Source organism: Salvelinus sp. IW2-2015, unplaced genomic scaffold (genome assembly GCF_002910315.2).
Source record: "Salvelinus sp. IW2-2015 unplaced genomic scaffold, ASM291031v2 Un_scaffold16369, whole genome shotgun sequence".
In the NCBI taxonomy this organism is placed as follows: domain Eukaryota; kingdom Metazoa; phylum Chordata; class Actinopteri; order Salmoniformes; family Salmonidae; genus Salvelinus; species Salvelinus sp. IW2-2015.
In genome coordinates, this window is record NW_019957555.1 from 106892 (window position 1) to 126218 (window position 19327).

The 19327-nt window shown below is 46.0% G+C and overlaps 1 protein-coding gene across 1 annotated transcript; it reads left to right on the plus strand.

Moving 5' to 3' along the window:
- Positions 1-437: 437 nt before the first annotated feature.
- LOC112080540 (elongin-A) lies at positions 438-18991 on the plus strand. Its single transcript, XM_024146329.2, has 12 exons — positions 438-598; positions 1630-1686; positions 2255-2370; positions 2479-3017; positions 3420-3745; positions 3950-4061; positions 4318-4473; positions 4856-4953; positions 9378-9558; positions 15165-15294; positions 16758-16903; positions 18166-18991. The coding sequence occupies exons 1-12, from the start codon at positions 488-490 to the stop codon at positions 18225-18227; spliced, it is 2034 nt and encodes a 677-aa protein (XP_024002097.1). The 5' UTR covers positions 438-487; the 3' UTR covers positions 18228-18991.
- The last annotated feature ends 336 nt before the right edge of the window (positions 18992-19327 follow it).

Consider the following 19327-nt stretch of genomic DNA (forward strand, 5'->3'; position numbering starts at 1 on the left):
TTCTGTATAATAAAATAAAATGTGGCTCCTTGGCTATGTAACAGACATATTTGGGAAACTGAACGAACTAAACGCAAGCATGCAGGGGAAATACACCAAAATTCTACAAAATACGTTTGACTATGATCCTGGCTGTGTTGACATGCTGGTAAGTGAAATCAAACCGCTGATTGAGCTGTCATGTGACCAAATGCTGCAGACAACACCTTCATGGTCCATTGTGTAGGAGTTCTGGTTCCTGACTCAAAGGGATATTTTTTTTCTTTTTGACCATTGTAATTGAACTCAATCACAGTAAGGTACTTAATTGTTACCCAGAAATTATTTTACATTGAGATAAAAACGGCTGCATTGGACCTTTCATCGTCAAGCAGGTGTCTGGTTTATCCTTTGTCAGCTGTTTTATTACGTAGTTCCGTCAATCTCCATGTCAACTGCAGGCTGACTGAAGCAGCGGATAGGACAGCGCTGACCCATTTCTGCTGTAATGACGCAGCTTCCGGGTCACAGGACACCAGCACTAAACATGGCGGAGGAGCTGTTGGAAGTGGTGGAGAGACTTCAGTCTCGGCTCTCCGAAAACCTAGAGCCTCGCAAGGTAATAATCGTAAGGCCCAGGATGGAACGGCAAGGCTGTAGTGGATGGCTTGCGCTCGCTAGAATGTTTTCAAATATTGTCGCGTGGCAGGTAGTTCCGCGAATGTAGCTAGCGACTGATTTTTCTAAGATCTCGTCACGATGCGTAACTTAGCCAACTGTTTTTCTTAACCATAGTTCATGTTAAGTTTAACCGAGTCCTCGAGCTACCTGCCAAGTCCGCAGAACTGTACTTTGTGCATTGGAGCCAACGGACATTGCCACTTTCAAATGCTAATAATGTAGCCATCTAGCTAGTGTTCAAACGACACCGATTGTATAAGCTCCACGATCGAGTGACAGCAACATCAGCACGGGCCTAGTTGTTAGATTGTTGCAGTTCACTCATGGACCAGTCCACATTTTTAAGGGAAACAATACATTGGGTTGTTGTGCGTTATTGTGATGTCGGCAGTTTCTTGATTGTGTCTCATTGAACAACGCAATCCCTGCACACTGCCGTGTCGGGGTGGATTTTTATCAGCTGATCGACTTTAGTAAACACAACCCCCTCTCCGGATACGCGTAACTAGCCTACCTCACAACCCCCATAGGCCACGACAACGGACACATCTTGATGAGCCATGACAGTGCGTGATTCGGGCACATTTGTCAATTTCTGACTCAAATACATCCTGAAAGTACTGCACAGTTTGACATATATAGTCTACAAAGTCAAACTACCAGTAGGCCTACACTTTTACACAGATAACGCTAGCGTACGCTTTCACACAGAAGACCCATGTTGTCGTCAATGCTGTGATTTTGTAAATATTATTATGTCGCTATGTTTTCAGTCAATGCTCAGCAGCCTTGAATTAACCTGACCGTTACCTTTAACCAGCTATATCCTCCCTTTTGGCATACCTGAATTTTGTGCACTTTGCTAGTGTGCAGACTGTTCTTTTTCTTCTCAGAATCAGGCTAATTAGGTCAATCAGTACCAAGGATGTAGTGAGCACTATGTAAATATTCTGTATTTGCACTATTTAGCTCCTGAAGACCCTCAAAAGGCTGGGGGAGCTGCCTATGACTGTGGATATCCTTGTGGTAAGATTTTAAAATAATGTATGGTCCCGTGTGGCTGTTGGTAGAGCATGGTGCTTGCAACGCCAGGGTAGTGGGTTCTAAACATTTAAGTAAATCAGTGCATGCTCACTACTGTAAGTTGCTCTGGATAAGAGCGTCTGCTAAATGACAAAAATGCTCATGTCACGATTTATAGCATCTCTTTCTTTAATCTCAAAGCCCCACATTGATTGCGCCCTAGTTCCTCAGTCACTGCAAAGTGTACTTTAGAAGAGGAAGCCAAATACAGTCTTTGGTTTTGCAACCGGATGTGGCCCTGTGTAGCCAGTTTCCCTATAGGAGTTGATGTGCTCTTCAATATTGTCAAGCAACCTTCAGAGCATGCTCACTTCTTTTTATGATGGGCAATAATGCTAATGTGGCCTGTTATGTGCAATACTAAGTGTGCTGGCCTGCTCACTTAACCATTAGAGCTCCTGAATCTATACAAACCACCCATGTTGTTCTCAATGACACTAAACATAATGTACTGAGGAGGACACCCTACTACTATCTGTGTCCCGCTTATATTTTGTTCTCACCGGTGCAGGAAACTGGAGTAGGAAAAACTGTGAATTCGTTCCGGAAACATGATCTTGCTGGAGATCTTGCGAAGAGCCTTGTGGCCAAGTGGAAGAAACTGGTTCCCACCCCGTCTGCTGAAAGGTACATTATTACTGAGGGGATTTCTTCTGATTCTTCGTCTTCATTGTCTAGCGTATTTATCTGAATTCTACTGAAGTGTAGCTTTAATGTTTTTCTTTTTCCTCACAGACCCAGCAACGCGAAGGATGTACGGACACACGCGCACCCTCGCATCGCCGAGGGAAAGGACGGGAGGCGTGAACGTGTCCGGGAACTATCCCCGGAGGAGCCGCCTCATGTAGAGGAGGACGAAGAGGAGGAAAGAGGCTACCGCACAAACTACTCCCCCTCCCCCCCACAGCACCACGACAGCCCCCCACAGCACCACGACAGCCCCCCACAGCTTGGCCACGGTGGCCAACGAGGGGGGTACCAGTCGGAGGGCTACGAGAGCCCCACGGAGGAAGAGCCAGAGCCCGCGCCCAGCCCCCCTCGCAAAGAGGTCCGACACGCCAAACCGCAAAAAGAGCCTGGGAGGGAGCATCACGGTTCCCACGGCGATCGGGGCGAGGAGAGACGGCAACGTCACGCCCAGGCGAGCAGCCGTGGTGGCGAAGGGAAGAAGAGCAGCGTGGGAAAGGAACCGCAGCACAGTGGCAAGGCCTCCAAGCACAGTCGGCACTCCACCCCGCACGAGAGCAAGAAGGACAAGAGAGGTGGAAGTGATGGTGAGTGTGCTGCCGAGTGAGTTTGCTGAGAGAAGTTCGCTGTGACTTCTGTGTCATTGTGACATTTACAGAGAGGCTGGTTCAAATGACATCCTATTCCATAGATGCCTCTTTCAATCTTTGAGTCAGTATTGGTCTGTTAATAGATGGTTTTCCAATCGTGTATTATATTTATACATATGGGATAATTATTTAAACTGTATTGTGGATATGGTGACCCATGGTCTTTTTCATCAGAACTCTAACAGTACTGCTATGGGTGATTTTAAAATATGCATTGATAGTAGTGATTGTTACCATTTCCCCATTAAAGATGTGGGTTGTCTCACACTTCTAACCCCCCCCCCCCAAAAAAAATATATACATCCCATAACATCCTTCCTTGTTCTGCTTACTCTCTAGGGAGGTCACGTGAGCCTAGGGACTCTCCTATATTAGCCCAGACACCTGAGGAGCAGGCAGAAGAGGCATTTGATACCCCCACCGTGTCGTTTGAATCCTTCCTCACATATGACGCCCCTACGCCCACTAAGAAGAAGAAGAAGCCCGGCAGCAGCAGTCGGCCCTCCTCCCACCACCACACACCTCCTCGTCCTCCTGTCCAGCCTTCGCCTGCTGCGCCTTCCTCCTCCAAGGAGTCCAAGCCCAGCAAAGCAAACGGGAACCGCAGCAAGAGGGCTGATCCAGCCCAGACGGCAACGACCCCGGTGCCTGAGAAACGCAGGAGGGTAGGAACAGACTTTCACTGAACTTTTCCTCACTCGATCATGCGTATGTTATATTTGCTGTCAATTTTTTTTGTGCTGGACAGTAAGTCCTTACAATCGTGTATGTTTTTATTAACCAGTTGCCCTGACCCTGATGTTCCTATATATGTTGTTCTCAGGTTCTTGACTGAACGCTTCCTCTTTTAATGTACTCTTTTACCCCAGGTGGTCGAGGTTGTGTCCACACTTCCTGACATCCCTCTGCCGGCCATCCAGCCTTACTACAGACCTCTGCCTTCCATTGATCTCACACCATTGTCTCCTCAGCGGCGCAAAGGTACTTAAAAAATGTTTTGGTTCCACCTTCACACTGTGTGTGGGTACATTCCAATATCCATAATATTGTACAACAGATTGCATTCCCAATACATTGATTAATTCTATGTTTTATGATAGCGTGGATATTGGAAGTAGAATTTGTGTACGTGTTGGACTTGTCATTTGGTTTAATGTGTATTAAGATAGTGTGTATTACTRTCTAGTTTTGATTGTCAGCAATTTGTCATGTTTAACTTTTCACCTCTTTCCGGCAGGTCCTGTGTCAAATGACGCCGAGGAGGACACCGGCTTCACTGGGAGACGCTTTAACTCTAAAATGACGGTCTACTCAGGTTCAAAGACGTCCTATCTGCCCAAGATGATGAGTCTGTACGAGCAGTGCATCAGGGTGCTACAAAACAACATTGACTGTGAGTGTTGTCTCCTAGTGACACTGAATGCTGTCTCCTASTGACACTGTGAATGCCATGTGATGGCACCGTTATCACATTATGTACTTGTATTTAGTCAAGTGTATATGTTAATGTCCTACACCTATCATCTTCCAGAAGGGAGAAGGCAAAGATATGGATTATTTATAATGGGCTATTGTGCAAACACCAAACTTAATTGTTGTGTGGATTCTTATGGCTGCTGGCCAACTTTGATCCACTTGTATAAAATAATTTCACCAAAACTAAGAGCAACACGTGACATTCTCTTTAACATTACACTGTTAGTGTCTTACTCCTAGGACTATTATCTTAGAGGTGCTTGACACCCTGCTGATTGTGTCACTGTATGTTTGTCCAGCAATTGATGAGGTGGGAGGCGTGCCTTTTGAGATACTGGAACCAGTACTAGAGCGATGCACCCCAGAACAGCTTTACCGCATTGAGCAGTGCAATCAGGTAACACACACACACAATAAAAGTATGAATGCACAAATCCTCACCCAGTATGAAATGGTCAGTGCAAGTCAAAAGTTTACARACTTAGGTTAGTCATTTTTCAAACACTCCACAAACTCTAGTTTTGGTTAAGTCGGTTAGGGCATGACACAAGTAATGTTTCCAACAATTGTTTAGAGATTATTTCACTCACAATTCCAGTGGGTCAGAAGTTTACATYCACTAAGTTATTTTTATTATAACTAGGCAGTTAAGAACAAATTCTTAATTTCAATGACTGCTGAGGAACAGAACGACAGATTTTTACCTTGTCAGCTCGGGGATTCAATCATACAACCTTTCAGTTACTCGTCCAACGCTCTAATCACTAGGCTACCTGCCGCCCCTAACGTTGACTGCGCCTTTAAACAACTTGGACAATTCCTGCAAATAATGTAATGGCTTTAGAAGCTTCTTATAGGCTAATTGACATCATTTAAGTCAATTGGAGGTGTACCTGTGGATGTATTTCAAGGCCTACCTTCAAACTCAGTGCCTCTTTGCTTGACATCATGGGAAAATCAAAAGAAATCACCCTAGACCTCCACAAGTCTGGTTCATCCTTGGGACAAATTTCAAACACCTGAAGGTACCACGTTCATCTGTACAAACAATAGTACGCAAGTATAAACATACCACTCAGGAAGGAGACACATTCTGTCTCAGATGCACATACTTTTGCGAAAAGTACAAATCAATCCCAGAACAGCAAAGGACCTTGTGAAGATGCTGGAGTAAACAGGTACAAAAGTATCTATATCCACACTAAAACGAGTCCTATATTGACAACCTGAAAGGCCGCTCAGCAAGGTAGAAGCCATTACTCCAAAACTGCCATAAAAAAGCCAGACTTGTTTGCAACTGCACATAGGTACAAATATCGTACTTTTTAAAGAGAAGTCCTGTGGTCTGATGAAACAAATAGGACTGTTTGGCCATAATGACCATCGTTATGTTTGGAGGAAAAAGGGGGACGCTTGCATGCCGAAGAACACCATCCCAACCGTGAAGCACGGTGGTGGCAGCATCATGTTGTGGGGGTGCTTTGCTGCAGGAGGGACTGGTGCACTTCAAAATAGATGGCATCATGAGGTAGGAAAATTATGTGGATATCGAAGCAACATCTCAAGTCATCAGTCAGGAAGTTAAAGCTTGGTCGCAATTGGGTCTTCCAAATGGACAATGACCCCAAGCATACTTCCAAAGTTGTGGCAAAATGGCTTAAGGAAAACAAAGTCAAGGTATTGGAGTGGCCATCACAAAGCCCTGACTTCAATCCTACTGAAAAAGTGTGAGCAAGGAGGCCTACAAACCTGACTCCGTTACACCAGCTCTGCCAGGAGGAATGGGCCAAAATTCACCCAACTTATTGTGGGAAGCTTGTGGAAGGCTACCCAAAACATTTGACCCAAGTTTAAATTGTTTAAGGCAATGCTACCCAATACTAATTGAGTGTATGTAAACCTCTAACCCACTGGGAATGTGATGAAAGAAATAAAAGCTGAAATAAATAATMATCTACTATTCTGACATTTCACATTCTTAAAATAAAGTGGTGATCCTAACTGACCTGAGACTGGGAATTTTTACAAGGATTAAATGTCAGGAATTGTGAAAAACTGAGCTAATGRATTTGGCTAAGGTGTATGTAAACTTCAAAGCTCTCCCTTTCCCTCCATTTGGCAAATCTGACCATAATTGTAACCTGATTCCTGCTTACAAGCTAAAATTAAAGCAGGAAGCACCAGTGAGCACCAGGTCAATAAAAAAGTGGTCAGATGAAGCGGATGCTAAGCTACAGGACTGTTTTGCTAGCACACAGATTCTTCTGATGGTATTGAGGAATACACCAGTCATTGGGCTCATCAATAAGTGCATCGATGACGTCGTCCCCACAGTAACCGTATGTACATACCCCAACCAGAAGCCTTGGATTACAGGCATCATCTGAACTGAGCTAAAGGGTAGAGCTGCCACTTTCAAGGAGCGGGAATATAACCCAGAAGCTTATAAAGAAATCCCGCTATGCCCTCTGATGAACCATCAGACAGGCAAAGCGTCAATACAGGACTAAGATTGAATCGTACTACACCGGCTCCGACGGATGTGGCAGGGCTTGCAAACCATTACAGACTACAAAGAGCAGCACAGCGACACGAGCCTACCAGACAAGCTAAACTACTTCTATGCTCGCGTCGTGGCAAATAACACTGAAACATGCATGAGCACCATCTGTTCCGGATGACTGTGCGATCACTCTCCCCGCAGCCGACGCGAGTCAGACCTTTAAACAGGTCAACATTCACAAGGCCCAGACAGATTACCAAGACGTGTACATGCGCTGACCAACTGGCAAGTGTCTTCACTGATATTTTCAACGTGTCTGAGTCTGTAATACCAACATGTTTTAAGCAGACCACCATAGTCCCTGCGCCCAAGAACACTGCGGTAACCTGCCTAAATGACTACCGACATGTAGCGCAACATTAGTCCCCCGGATGTGCCGCACATTGAGATGGAATGCAACGACCGTTAGTTCCCAAAAATATCAAATGTGTCCGAGCCACGACCAAAAGAGGAGCGACCCCTAGGTACATCTGGGTCACCTTCCCAGAGCACTCTCCCCTGAGTTMTCCTTCCCTAACCAGCTCTAGCCACTCTTGTTACAGCTTGATTTTTAGCACGCTCAAACCCGTTTTTAAAATTCCAATTACTTTTCATACTTTAGCCAATCAGCACACTCAATCCTGTTTAAATGGCAATTCTTTTTCATATTTTACACGATCATGCTCTAGCATCTCATGCTCATGCTCTAGCTGTAACAGAAGCAGTTCTTTCTGCTGTTCAAAAAGACTACTAGGACTAACAGATGGAGCGGCCATTAATGTTACGGGGAAACGGCGAGTCCTCAGAGGCTGCCCCAGTGGTAACTTCAAGAATACCACTCCATCAGATTAGCCTTCAATATCAACCTCATAGAATGTTTTAGACGTTTATCACTKATTTCAACCTTCAACAGCTGTTCTTCAGTACATCATTCTAACAGTTCCTCTGATGGAAAGCGAATGAACTCCTCTACGTAAGACACCATAGTCATAAGAAAAATGAAAACAAATCCTCGCTCTTCCCCCTGCTGAGCACACCAGACCACAAACAGAAATGACAATCATATTGGGCACCACAGAAGAGAGATGAGATATATGGAGCTTCCCCAAAACCTACAGTAACMCAACCTTAGTCTTRGTGTGGATTTGCAGTGGGTAATTACACACTGTAGCCAACTGGCAAGGAAATAAACCACCCAGCACACTGGCAGATTCCCCCAAGCCACAGATGTGCCCCCGAGACACCTGCTCAGTCCACAGACACCACACAATAACCATGCCCAACGTATTCCAAAGTGAAACATCGCTAAGCCTAACAGAGGAAAAAAGGCTGTAGCTAGTGTCACTACCCTCCCAAATCTCCCACTGAGGTACACAGCCGATTGTACTCACCTCCTCTGACCGATATTCCAACAGCGAGTAGAACAAGAGTCTCCAGCCTTGGCAGGGGCCTGGAAACTAACCAATGTACTTTCTTCAACGCAGTACACAACCAACTATCCACCGCAGTGGCAAGTTTACCAAACAAACAAAGGCAACCAGTACTGGGCACCAAACATTACAACTCAAACAAGCTGTAACAAAAGATGCAAACAAAGGACCTAGAGTTTAACATTAACTCCACATTTTCTCCCAAACACAACACATACTAGTATGCCAAACGGCACTAYTATTAGTCCTTAAGAAATCAACTGCTATACACATATCTAGGAACCAACCTTATGATCCCGGATAAGCCCCCACTTGTCACGAACTGGCTCAAAGTGCGTAACAAAAAGGGAGATAAGGAATAACAAAATATATTTAACTAAAGTACACTAAATATAATTAACAATGGTGTGTGTAATCAGTAGTGTGAGTGGTTGCGTGCATAAATGTGATAATGAGGGGTGTTGAAAGGTGCCACCGCAAACAATCAAAATCTCTGTGTCTGCATGGAGAGAGTCTCCTCAATGAATGGGGAACGAGGTGCATTTATCCTGGGACACACCCAAACCCAGGTGTGTCCCATTTCACTGACGACCCTCCCGGCTCCGCCCGCCGACATCCTATTAAGGAAAACAAGAGCAAAGAGAAAGAATTCGGCAGACAGWGTGGGAGGGTCGTCACAATGGGGTATGGGTAGATGGGTGAGGAAAATATTTATTTAATCAATTTTGAATTCGGGCTGTAACACAACAAAATGTGTAATAATTCAAGGGATATGAATACTTTCTGAAGGCACTGTATTTCATGTCAACATTTGTATTTTATAATTTTAAACCAACATTTTCCTCTCAGTGTTTTATGGAGGACTCTGATGAGCTTTGGCAACGCCACTGCCAGCGTGACTTCAAGCGTGAGACGCCCCAGGAGTACGAATCATGGCGGGAGATGTACCTGCGGAAACACGACGAGCGGGAGGAGCGCCTGCGCAAGCTCACCCAAAACATCAGCTCGGCCCATGCCAACAAGCCCAAAGGTTCTCTATGTCCTATCTATGAGCTGGATCCTACTATACAGTAGTTATTACTAGGAGTTATTTCATCCATGAAAGTGTACTGAGGGTGTTTATTTTGAGTGAGCATATGTGTAAATACAGTACCAGTCAAAAGTTTGGACACACCTACTCATTCCAGGGTTTTTCTTTATTTMTACTATTTTCTACATTGTAGAATAATAGTGAAGGCATCAAAACTATTAAATAACACATGTGGAATCATGTAGTAACCAAAAAAGTGTTAAACAAATCAAAATATATTTGAGATTTTTCAAAGTAGCCCCCCTTTTCCTTTGATAGCTTTGCACACTTGGCATTCCCTCAACCAGCTTCATGAGGTAGTCACATGGAATGCATTTCAATTAACAGGTGTGCCTTGTTGATTTGTGGAATTTCTTTCCTTAATGTGTTTGAGCCTATCAGTAGGGGTGGTATACAGAAGATAGCCCTATTTGGTAAAAGACCAAGTCCATATTATGGCAAGAACAGCTCAAATAAGCAAGAAACAACAGTCCATCATTACTTTAAGACATGAAGGTCAGTCAATCCAGAAAACTGCAAGAACTTTGATAGTTTCTTCAGGTGCAGTCGCAAAAACCATCAAGCTCTATGATGAAACTGGCTTTCATGAGGACTGCCACAGAAAAGGAAGATCCAGAGTTACCTCTGCTGCAGAGGATAAGTTCATTAGAGTTACCAGCCTCAGAAATTGTAGCCCAAATAAATGTTTGACAGAATTAAAGTAACAGATACATCAACTTTTCAGAGGAGATTGCGTTAATCAGGCCTTCATGGTCAAATTGCTGCAAAGAAACCACTACTAAAGGACACCAAAAATAAGAAGAGACTTGATTGGGCCAAGAAACACAAGCAATGGACATGAGACCGGTGGAAATCTTTCCTTTGGTCTGTGTCCAAATTTGAGATTTTTGGTTCTAACCTCCGTGTCTTTGTGAGATACAGAGTAGGTGAACGGATGTTATGTTTCACTATATTGGATCACTCCAATATATTGGTAGCACTCTGCGGCGGAGGGATACATCCGAGGTGAGGATTTACAGATTTACTCCTGTGTACACCTGTATCACGGCTGGGGTCCACCCCTATATATAGACCCCATGGTCGCGAAACACGTTCTCTTTCATTTTCTCGGTGGATGTCCGTGTGGTTTGAGGTACAAACTTTCTGCGGTTTGCTCTGGTAAGTCACTGGTAAGTGTAATATATTGCATGGAAGTGCTCCACTCGCTGCACTCGTTTGATCTGTATCTTCTGCCCGTGGTTTGTCGTACTTGTTTCGTTAGCGTTACACTACGATTCCGTATGCATCCATTATGTTTGCGGCAGCTCCCGCTGCCACAAACTGTAATTTACCTTACACAACTTGCCCACTGGCTTGTTCTATATGTGTGTTGTGAATTGCTTTAACATGCTACTCCCTGTGCTGTATGCGTGGATTCTCTGCTAATTACCCTGCAAGTTTCTTTTTCTTGTTCTTTCCCCTGCAGAGTGTAAGAGTATTGTGGTGGGCTTTCCGCTACGTTGAGACATTAACTTTGGAGTTCTTTAACGGAGTTACTCCATCATATGATGCTGTTTTTACTGCTTCGATATTAAACCAGCAAGGTAATATTGCAGTTGGCGTAAAATAAATCAAATCATTACCTGGTTGCTGTTAAAAAWAWATATATTTTTCGTCTGCTGTTTTTCCCACACTGGTCTTCCCTGTTTTTTTTGCAGAGGTACTGGGTAATTTATCACTCACCGGGTTCCTATTCCRTCAAGCGGGTCACGACATAAGCTCTCCCAGGGTGTCATACCCCTGCTCCGTGGCCTTGTAGGCTTGGCTGAGCTTATGGCTTCCCTTTGTGACATGTGTGATGGTGGCATCCCCCTGGGGATCCGCATACCTTGTGTATGCACTGCCTGGGTTTGAGTCACGCAGAGAGGGTGGTGGAGTGCCCTACTGGATGCCTGTTTTTTAGGCCATGTGTGAGTGGTTTGGCCAGGCTCAGGCTGGGGAAGAGCTCCCTCAGGAGTGGTGCGCCAGCGAGCTGTTAGTCCCTCTCCTGGGCACAGTACCCATCCCAGGAAGCGTGGCCGGAGCCACCGCAGGCGGAGCCCATCTGCTGCCAGTCCTGGATGGGGGCAGTAGTTGGACCGCTGGGACTACCTTGAACGGAGGGCGCATGCCCTGCGTCAGGAGATTGATAGGCTGTTCCTGGGGGATGATGCTGGCACTGTTCACCACCGTGAGCGGGGCTGCCAGGCCATCAGAAGCCGGCAGCGGGGATTCATCGCCCCCAGCTGCTCGAGAGGCTATGAGGAACCTACTCACTCGGGCAGCCACTGCACTGGACATCAAACTAGTGGATAGTGATGACTTTCCATCTCAGCTGAGTTCTGCGAGGCGTTGCAGAAGAGCTGGGCCTCTGTCAGGGGGTGCTTCCGACTCACAGCAGAGACTGGACCATGGAGTTATGTTTGCAGGCGCAGAGTCATTTGGCCTCTGGGAGTACCCGATCATAGACACCATGATAGGTGCCATGGTCCTCCCGCACCGGGAGATTATAGGATGGAACCTGCGACTGAAGCCGGGACCCCCCAGAGTCTTTGATGCGGACTTGAAAGCCACATATGGGTCCCTCTGCTTTCTTGGCTGCCCTACCAACTGCCTTACCATGCAGCTGCAGGCCTACCTGCATACTCTGTTTCCCCGGCTGCAGGAGGGCACAGAGAAGCTCCTCCGGTAAGCGATGGAGGTGTCTCGCCTGCGTTCCCTGTTCCAGGAGGGATGTGGCCCGTGCCGGGATGTGGCCATGTGGTTACCTCCCGTCGCCATCTCTGGTTGGCCCAATCCCGTCTGCCAGCTGCTCTCCAGAGCCACTCTCCATCACCCCAGCACTTACGTTTGGCTTAGGGGTTGATGACATTCTGGAACAGACCAATAATGTTCGTAGGGATCGGGAGACCCTGAGACGGTTTATGCCGCCGCCTCAGGCCCGGGTCCAAGGCAGACGGACCGTCGCCTTGGACCCGGGAGAAGCGGCCGTGGGAGGAGGGTGTGGAGTCCCCCTGGGCGTTGTCCACAATGCTTGAGGGGTACCGACTCCAATTCCGGTGCCGGCCCCCGTCCTTCAGGGGCCTTCGTGTCACCACGGTCCGCAGGATTGAGACATCAGAACGGCTAGGTGGGTTCTACACTTATTTTGTGGTCCCAAAAAGAGACAGAGGGTTTTGACCGATTCTGGACCTCCGCAACCTCAATGGGTATTTGAAGGTACTGAGGTTCCACATGCTGTCCCCAGACCGTGTGTTGCAGGCCGTGTCCAGGGACCAGTGGTTTGTTACGCTGGACCTGAGGGATGCGTACTTCCATGTTCCTGTTCACCCAGCTCATTGGCAGTACCTCCGATTCGCTTTCGAATGGACGGCTTACGAATTCATGGTTCTTTCCTGCTGCATCTCCTTGGCACCCCGCACTTTCACAAAGTGCATGGACGCTGTCCTGGCACCTCTCACGTCCAGAGGATTGTTAATCCTTAATTACCTGGACGATTGGCTGATTTGTGACCCGAACAGGACCCAGGTCCTGTCAGAGACATGCTCCTGACCCACATCGGCAGGCTGGGCATTACTGTAAACAACAAGAAGAGTCGTCTGACTCGCACCCAGAGGGTGACCTTCATTGGCATGGAACTGGACTCCTGCCCACCAGAAGGGTTCAGGTGATCTTATCTTGCCTCGACCACTTTCGGCAGGGGCGGGTAGTGTCCGCCCTGACCTGCCAATGCCTGTTGGGCTTGCTGATGGTGGCCTCGTTGCTGATTCCCCTGGGCCTGCTCCATCTCCGGCCTCTTCAACAATGGTTCAACTCTCACCGGCTGCACCCAAAGCGCCACCATCGCCGCCAGCTGCGGGTGACCGCACAGTGCCTCAGGGCATTGTTGAAGTGGCGCTGTCGCTCCGTTCTCTCAGGTAGGGTGGAGATGCTGAGGATGTGCAGCTGTTGGCTACCCCCTTGGAGTGGCAGGCACATCAATGCACTACAGCTATACTGCTGGCCCTGTTGTCTTTCCTTCCACATCTGAAGGGATGACATGTCCTGGTGAGAATGGACAACACCACAGTGGTGGCTTACATCAACCATCAGGGTGGACTGAGGTCCCACCGTCGCCATCTTATGGCATGGAGCTCCTTCTCTGGGATCAGTGATGTCTAGCGTCTCTATGCGCAACGCACGTACCTGGCATCCTGAATGTGGCTGTGGATATGTTCTCGGGAGGGCCTGCCTCATTGGGACTGGAGCCTACATCCCCAAGTGGTGCCGCACCTGTGCGACAAGTTCGGGAGGGCACAGGTGGACCTGTTTGCCTCCCTGGACAATGCATACTGCCCCCTGTGGTACTCCATGTCGGAGCCACCAAGGCCTCTGGGCATGGATGCTCTGGCTCACAATTGGCCAGGGCTGGAGCTTTTACACATTCCCCCCTTTTCCCCTGATCCAGGCTGTGCTGGATGGGACCAGGATGGCGGAGAATTGTCTGCTACTGTTGGCCCCATACTAGCCCAGACAACCCTGGTTCAGCCTTCTTCTGTCCCTGTTGTTTGGGACACCTTGGCAACTTCCCCTGAGACACGACCTGCTGTCTCAGGCCGGGGAACTCTGTGGTATCCGAGACCGTGGATGGACAGGCCAGTGGGGCGCCATCCCTTGGTCTCCAGGTTTATGAAGTGTGTTCGTCGCCTGCGTCCAGCTAGGACCCGCTCAATGCCGAGCTGGGATCTGGATCTGGATGTGGTCTTGGCAGCTTTGGCAAAGCCGCCTTTCGACCTGTTGGGAGTCTGCCTCCCTGTAACACCTCTCTATGAAGGTATTTTTCTTGGTAGCGATTACTTCCATGAAGAGGGTGGGTGAGCTCCATGCTCTATCGGTAAGTTCTGAGTGCTACCGGATGGACCCTGGTGGGAGGAGTATATCTCTCCGCCACAACCCTTCAGTACTCCCGAAGGTTCTTTCAGACAGGCATGTGAACATCCCTTTTATCCTGTCTGCTTACGAACACACTAAGCGCAAACCAGATGGGATATCATTTGTTTTTCAACAGGACAATGACCCAACACTCCTCCAGGCTGTGTAAGGGCTATTTGACCAAGAAGGAGAGTCAGATGACCTGCATCAGATGACCTGTCCTCCACAATCACCCGGCCTCAACCCAATTGAGATGATTTGGGATGAGTTGGACCGCAGAGTGAAGGAAAAGCAGCCAACAAGTGCTTAGCAAATGTGGGGACTCCTTCCAGACTGTTGGAAAAGCATTCCAGGTGAAGCGGGTTGAGAGAATGCCAAGATTGTGCAAAGCTGTCATCAAGGCAAAGGGTGGCTACTTTGAAGAATATAAAATATATTTTGATTTGTTGGACTCTTGTTTGGTTACTACATGATTCCATATGTGTTATTTCATAGTTTTGATGTCTTAACTATTATTCTACAACGTAGAAAATTGTAAAAATGAAGAAAAACCCTTGAATGAGTAGGTGTGTCCAAACTTTTGACTGGTACTGTATGTGTGTGTGTTTTCCTCGCAGGTCGACAGGTTAAAATGGCATTTGTGAACTCGGTCGCAAAACCTCCACGTGATGTCCGCCGGCGACAGGAGAAGTTTGGTACTACAAGCACCTCCACTGCCAGCTCCACCGCAGCTGCTGCTCCGATCAAGTATGTGGACACTAGTGTGCATACCACTATCAAACACTGCATAGTACTGCATGTTGGCACTTCCATGTTTATTCTTTCCTACTTACATTTCCTTATCTGAAGACATGATTGGCTGAATGGTAACTTTGTATGCTAACATGTAATTCAGACTCTCAAACTTATTCTCAAAGGTTCACTAGATCATATTTTCATCAACAAGTTGACCGTTATGATTTTCACCCCAATTTTGATCTTGTCTCATCTCTGCAACTCTCCAACTGGCTCGGGAGGCAAAGGTTGAGTCATGCGTCCTCAGAAACATGACCCGCCAAACCGTGCTTCTTAATACTCGCCCGCTTAACCCGAAAGCCAGCTGCACCAATGTGTCGGCGGAAACACAGTTCAACTGACAACCGAGYTCAGCCTGCAGGCGCCCGGCCTGCCACAAGGAGTCGCTAGAGCGCGATGAGACAAATAAAGCCCCCCAGCCACACCCTCCCCTAACCCTGACGACGCTGGGCCAATTGTGTGCCGCCCTATGGGACTCCCGATCATGGCCGGTTGTGATACAGCCCGGGATTGAACCCGGGTCTGTAGTGACACCTCTAGCACTGCAATGCAGTGCCTTAGACCGCTGTGCCACTCGGGAGGCCGACCGTTATGATTCTATGTGAATTGTTGCAACGTCATCATGGGAAGTTATAAAGGTTATCAAGTTCACGCAGAGAGATTATGATTCCTGACATTGAAATACAATGCTGAAACTCCCCCTGGCATTTTCTGGCTGTTCTGAACTTGCAGGAGGACACACAGCTTCAGGGATGCCAGAGGACCATATGTTAAACAGGAAAAGCAAGAGACTAAAGCGAAAGATTTCCCTGTGTTCAATCTGGTGTCAGGGTGAGGCTGGAGAGGCTGAAAGAGAAGAGCACATACAAACATTACATAATTCCTTTAATCTCTCCACCACCATCAAACATTTTGTTATGCTGGCACTTACATTTTCATCTACACAGAAATGCTTGGCTGAATGTTAACTTAAGATAATATGCACTTCAGCATATTTGTATCCAAAATTTGATGCAAATATGTCTTGTTTTGAAGAATGAATGAGTAGCCATAAGATATCATAAAGTTTCAACACACTGGAGYATGAAATGGAATAGAGAGACATTCTGACGTTTTCTGGCCGTTCCGAACATGCAGGGAGACGGCAAGCTTCAGAGACATTGTGAAAGCCTGACAGGAAAAGAAAGCGAAACAGTTGTTCAATCTGACGACAGGTTGAGGATATAGGAGCTAGGCTACATGAGTAAAGAAGAGCAAATATTAACTTTATTGAAATGTTGATTGTGAGAACTATTAAGTGATGTAGATGGTGCTTATAATGTCCCCCAGGCTTGAAAACATACAATTATGAAACTATACTGTTTTGTATATTCCTGTACACTGATTGGATAGTCCTTCCTGTTTTTTTTCTTCAGAATAAGGCCAGCCATGTCTTATAGCTCTCACTTGGCTGAGCCCAGCCACTCCTCCTCTCACGACAGTCCCCCTGAGACCTCTCGCTCCTCAGGCCCCAGCGGTGGGGGTTGCCCCAGCGCAAAAGACAACAAGCCACAGGTCAAAAGTGAGTATCGTGTGTGTGAGAAAATGGGTGCAGAAATGTACGCTAATGTTCAAAAGTTTGGGGTCACTTAGAAATGTCCTTGTTTTTGAAAGAAAAGCACAGTTTTTGTCCATTTAAAATAACTACATTTATCAGAAATACAGTGTAGACATTTGTTAATGTTGTAAATGACTAGTTCTTTCACAGAACAGCGCAAACTGGCACTAATCAGAATAGAAAGAGGAGTGGGAGGCCCCGGTGCACAACTGAGCAAGAGGACAAGTACATTAGAGTGTCTAGTTTGAGAAACAGACGCCTCACAAGTCCTCAACTGGCAGCTTCATTAAATAGCACCCGCAAAACACCAGTCTCAAAAGTGAAGAGGCGACTTTGGGATGCTGGCCTTCTAGGCCAAGTTCCTCTGTCCGTCTTAATCTTTTCTTTTTATTGGCCAGTCTGAGATAATGCTTTTTCTTTGCAACTCTGCCTAGAAGGCCAGCATCCCGGAGTCGCCTCTTCACTGTTGCTGTTGAGATTGGTGTTTTGTGGGTGCTATTTAATGAAGTTGACAGTTGAGGACTTGTGAGGCATCTGTTTCTCAAACTAGACACACTAATGTACTTGTCCTCTTGCTCAGTGGTGCACCGGGGCCTCCCACTCCTCTTTCTATTCTGGTTAGAGGCAGTTTGCGCTGTTCTGTGAAGGGAGTAGTACACAGCATTGTAAAAGATCTTCAGTTTCTTGGCAATTTCTCACATGGAATAGCCTTCATTTCTCAGAACAAGAATAGACTGATGAGTTCATTGTTACTGGACATTTTGAGCCTGTAATCGAACCCACAAATGCTGATGCTTCAGATACTCAACTAGTCTAAAGAAGGCCAGTTTTTATTGCTTCTTTAATCAGAACAACAGTTTTCAGCTGTGCTAACATAATTGCAAAAGGGTTTTCTAATGATCAATTAGCCTTTTAAAAATGATACATTTGGATTAGCTAACACAATGTGCCGTCGAAACACAGGAGTGATGGTTGCTGATAATGGGCCTCTGTACGCCTATGTAGATATTCCATTAAAAATCTGCTGTTTCCAGCTACAGTAGTCATTTACAACATTAACAATGTCTACACTGTATTTCTGATCAATTTGATGTTATTTTAAAGGACAAAATCTTTTTTTTATATTTTCTGATTTTAAAACATTTTGACTTTAATCTGTGTTGAGAGGACATGTCTGCGTGGCTAACTTTTCTGCTGTTACAATGTCACGTCTGTTTGTCTTGCAGAAATCGCCCCCATGATGGCTAAAACTATCAAAGCTTTCAAGAACAGATTCTCCCGCCGATAGAGTTAGAGAGATGAATGTATGAAGTTATTGAGAGGAAGAGAGATTGTAGGAGCTAAGTGAGCTAAGCTCTTTTTTTTTTAAATTCAATGAATTATGGAAGATCTACAAACCCCGACCAGACATGTGTACGCACGCACACACACAGACACACACACAGATTTATTCCATTATTTTAGCGTTTCTTAAATACACACACAATTATGTCCTCTATTTTTAACTGTTCCCAGTTTGACCCTGGCAAACACACACTTGTACACACACACAAACAAAATAACATTTCAAAGGTGAAACTAGTCATTTGTTACAAGTTCATACAAGCAGTATCACACTACAGAGGGACTCTGACAGACAGAACTATTCTTTATTATGGTACGCATAAGTTAAGACATCAAACTACATAGTGCTGTTACAGTCAGTCATGTTTTTAAATACAATTGAGTAGACATCTTTTTACTCCAGTGTATTCCCACTTTGTTTTCCTACTGTGTTCAGTGTTGAACCACATGTGCATCCCTACTTTTATCTGGTTCACTGTGATGAGTGAGGAATGAAGTGACTGCGGGAAGAGGAAAACACAAAAAGGGAGAGAGTAAAGAGCAAGTGATAGGACCCTGCAGCTTCACTCGTATGTATTTATTTTAAACTCTGGGACCCCTGGGTCACCCTGAACCCAGACCCAAATGGAAGTGGATGAAATAGTAATTTTAATAGATTTTAATAAATGTTATATGGACATTTTTAATAAAATTGACTTTTTGCCCTCATATGTTAATGGTCTATTTTCTTCAGTCTGTGTTGATGTTGAAAAACACAGTTCAAATCTAGCAATGGAACCAAGCAATAGTGCACTGAATAAATTGCTGTAATAGGGTACATTCTGTATGCCCCACACTGAGAACAGAGAATGKCATTGTTCAGCTTTATATTGTATCACTGTAATAATGACTACTGAAAGAAATATACAATGGATGTTGGGTGCAAAGCAAATGGGAGTAGCTTTCCACTAGACACTGATCWAAGCTCAGTTATTGGTTTTACAGCTTTGTGTGCTTGGGTTGCCACTACTTTGTATACACAAAGTCATAAACCCTGCCCATGTT

Coding starts and splice junctions, on each gene's coding strand:
- LOC112080540 (XM_024146329.2), top strand. CDS start 488: ATGACGCAGCTTCCGGGTCACAGGACACCAGCACTAAACATGGCGGAG. Junction 599..1,629: donor AAAACCTAGAGCCTCGCAAG/GTAATAATCGTA, acceptor TGCACTATTTAG/CTCCTGAAGACCCTCAAAAG. Junction 9,559..15,164: donor CCATGCCAACAAGCCCAAAG/GTTCTCTATGTC, acceptor TTTTCCTCGCAG/GTCGACAGGTTAAAATGGCA.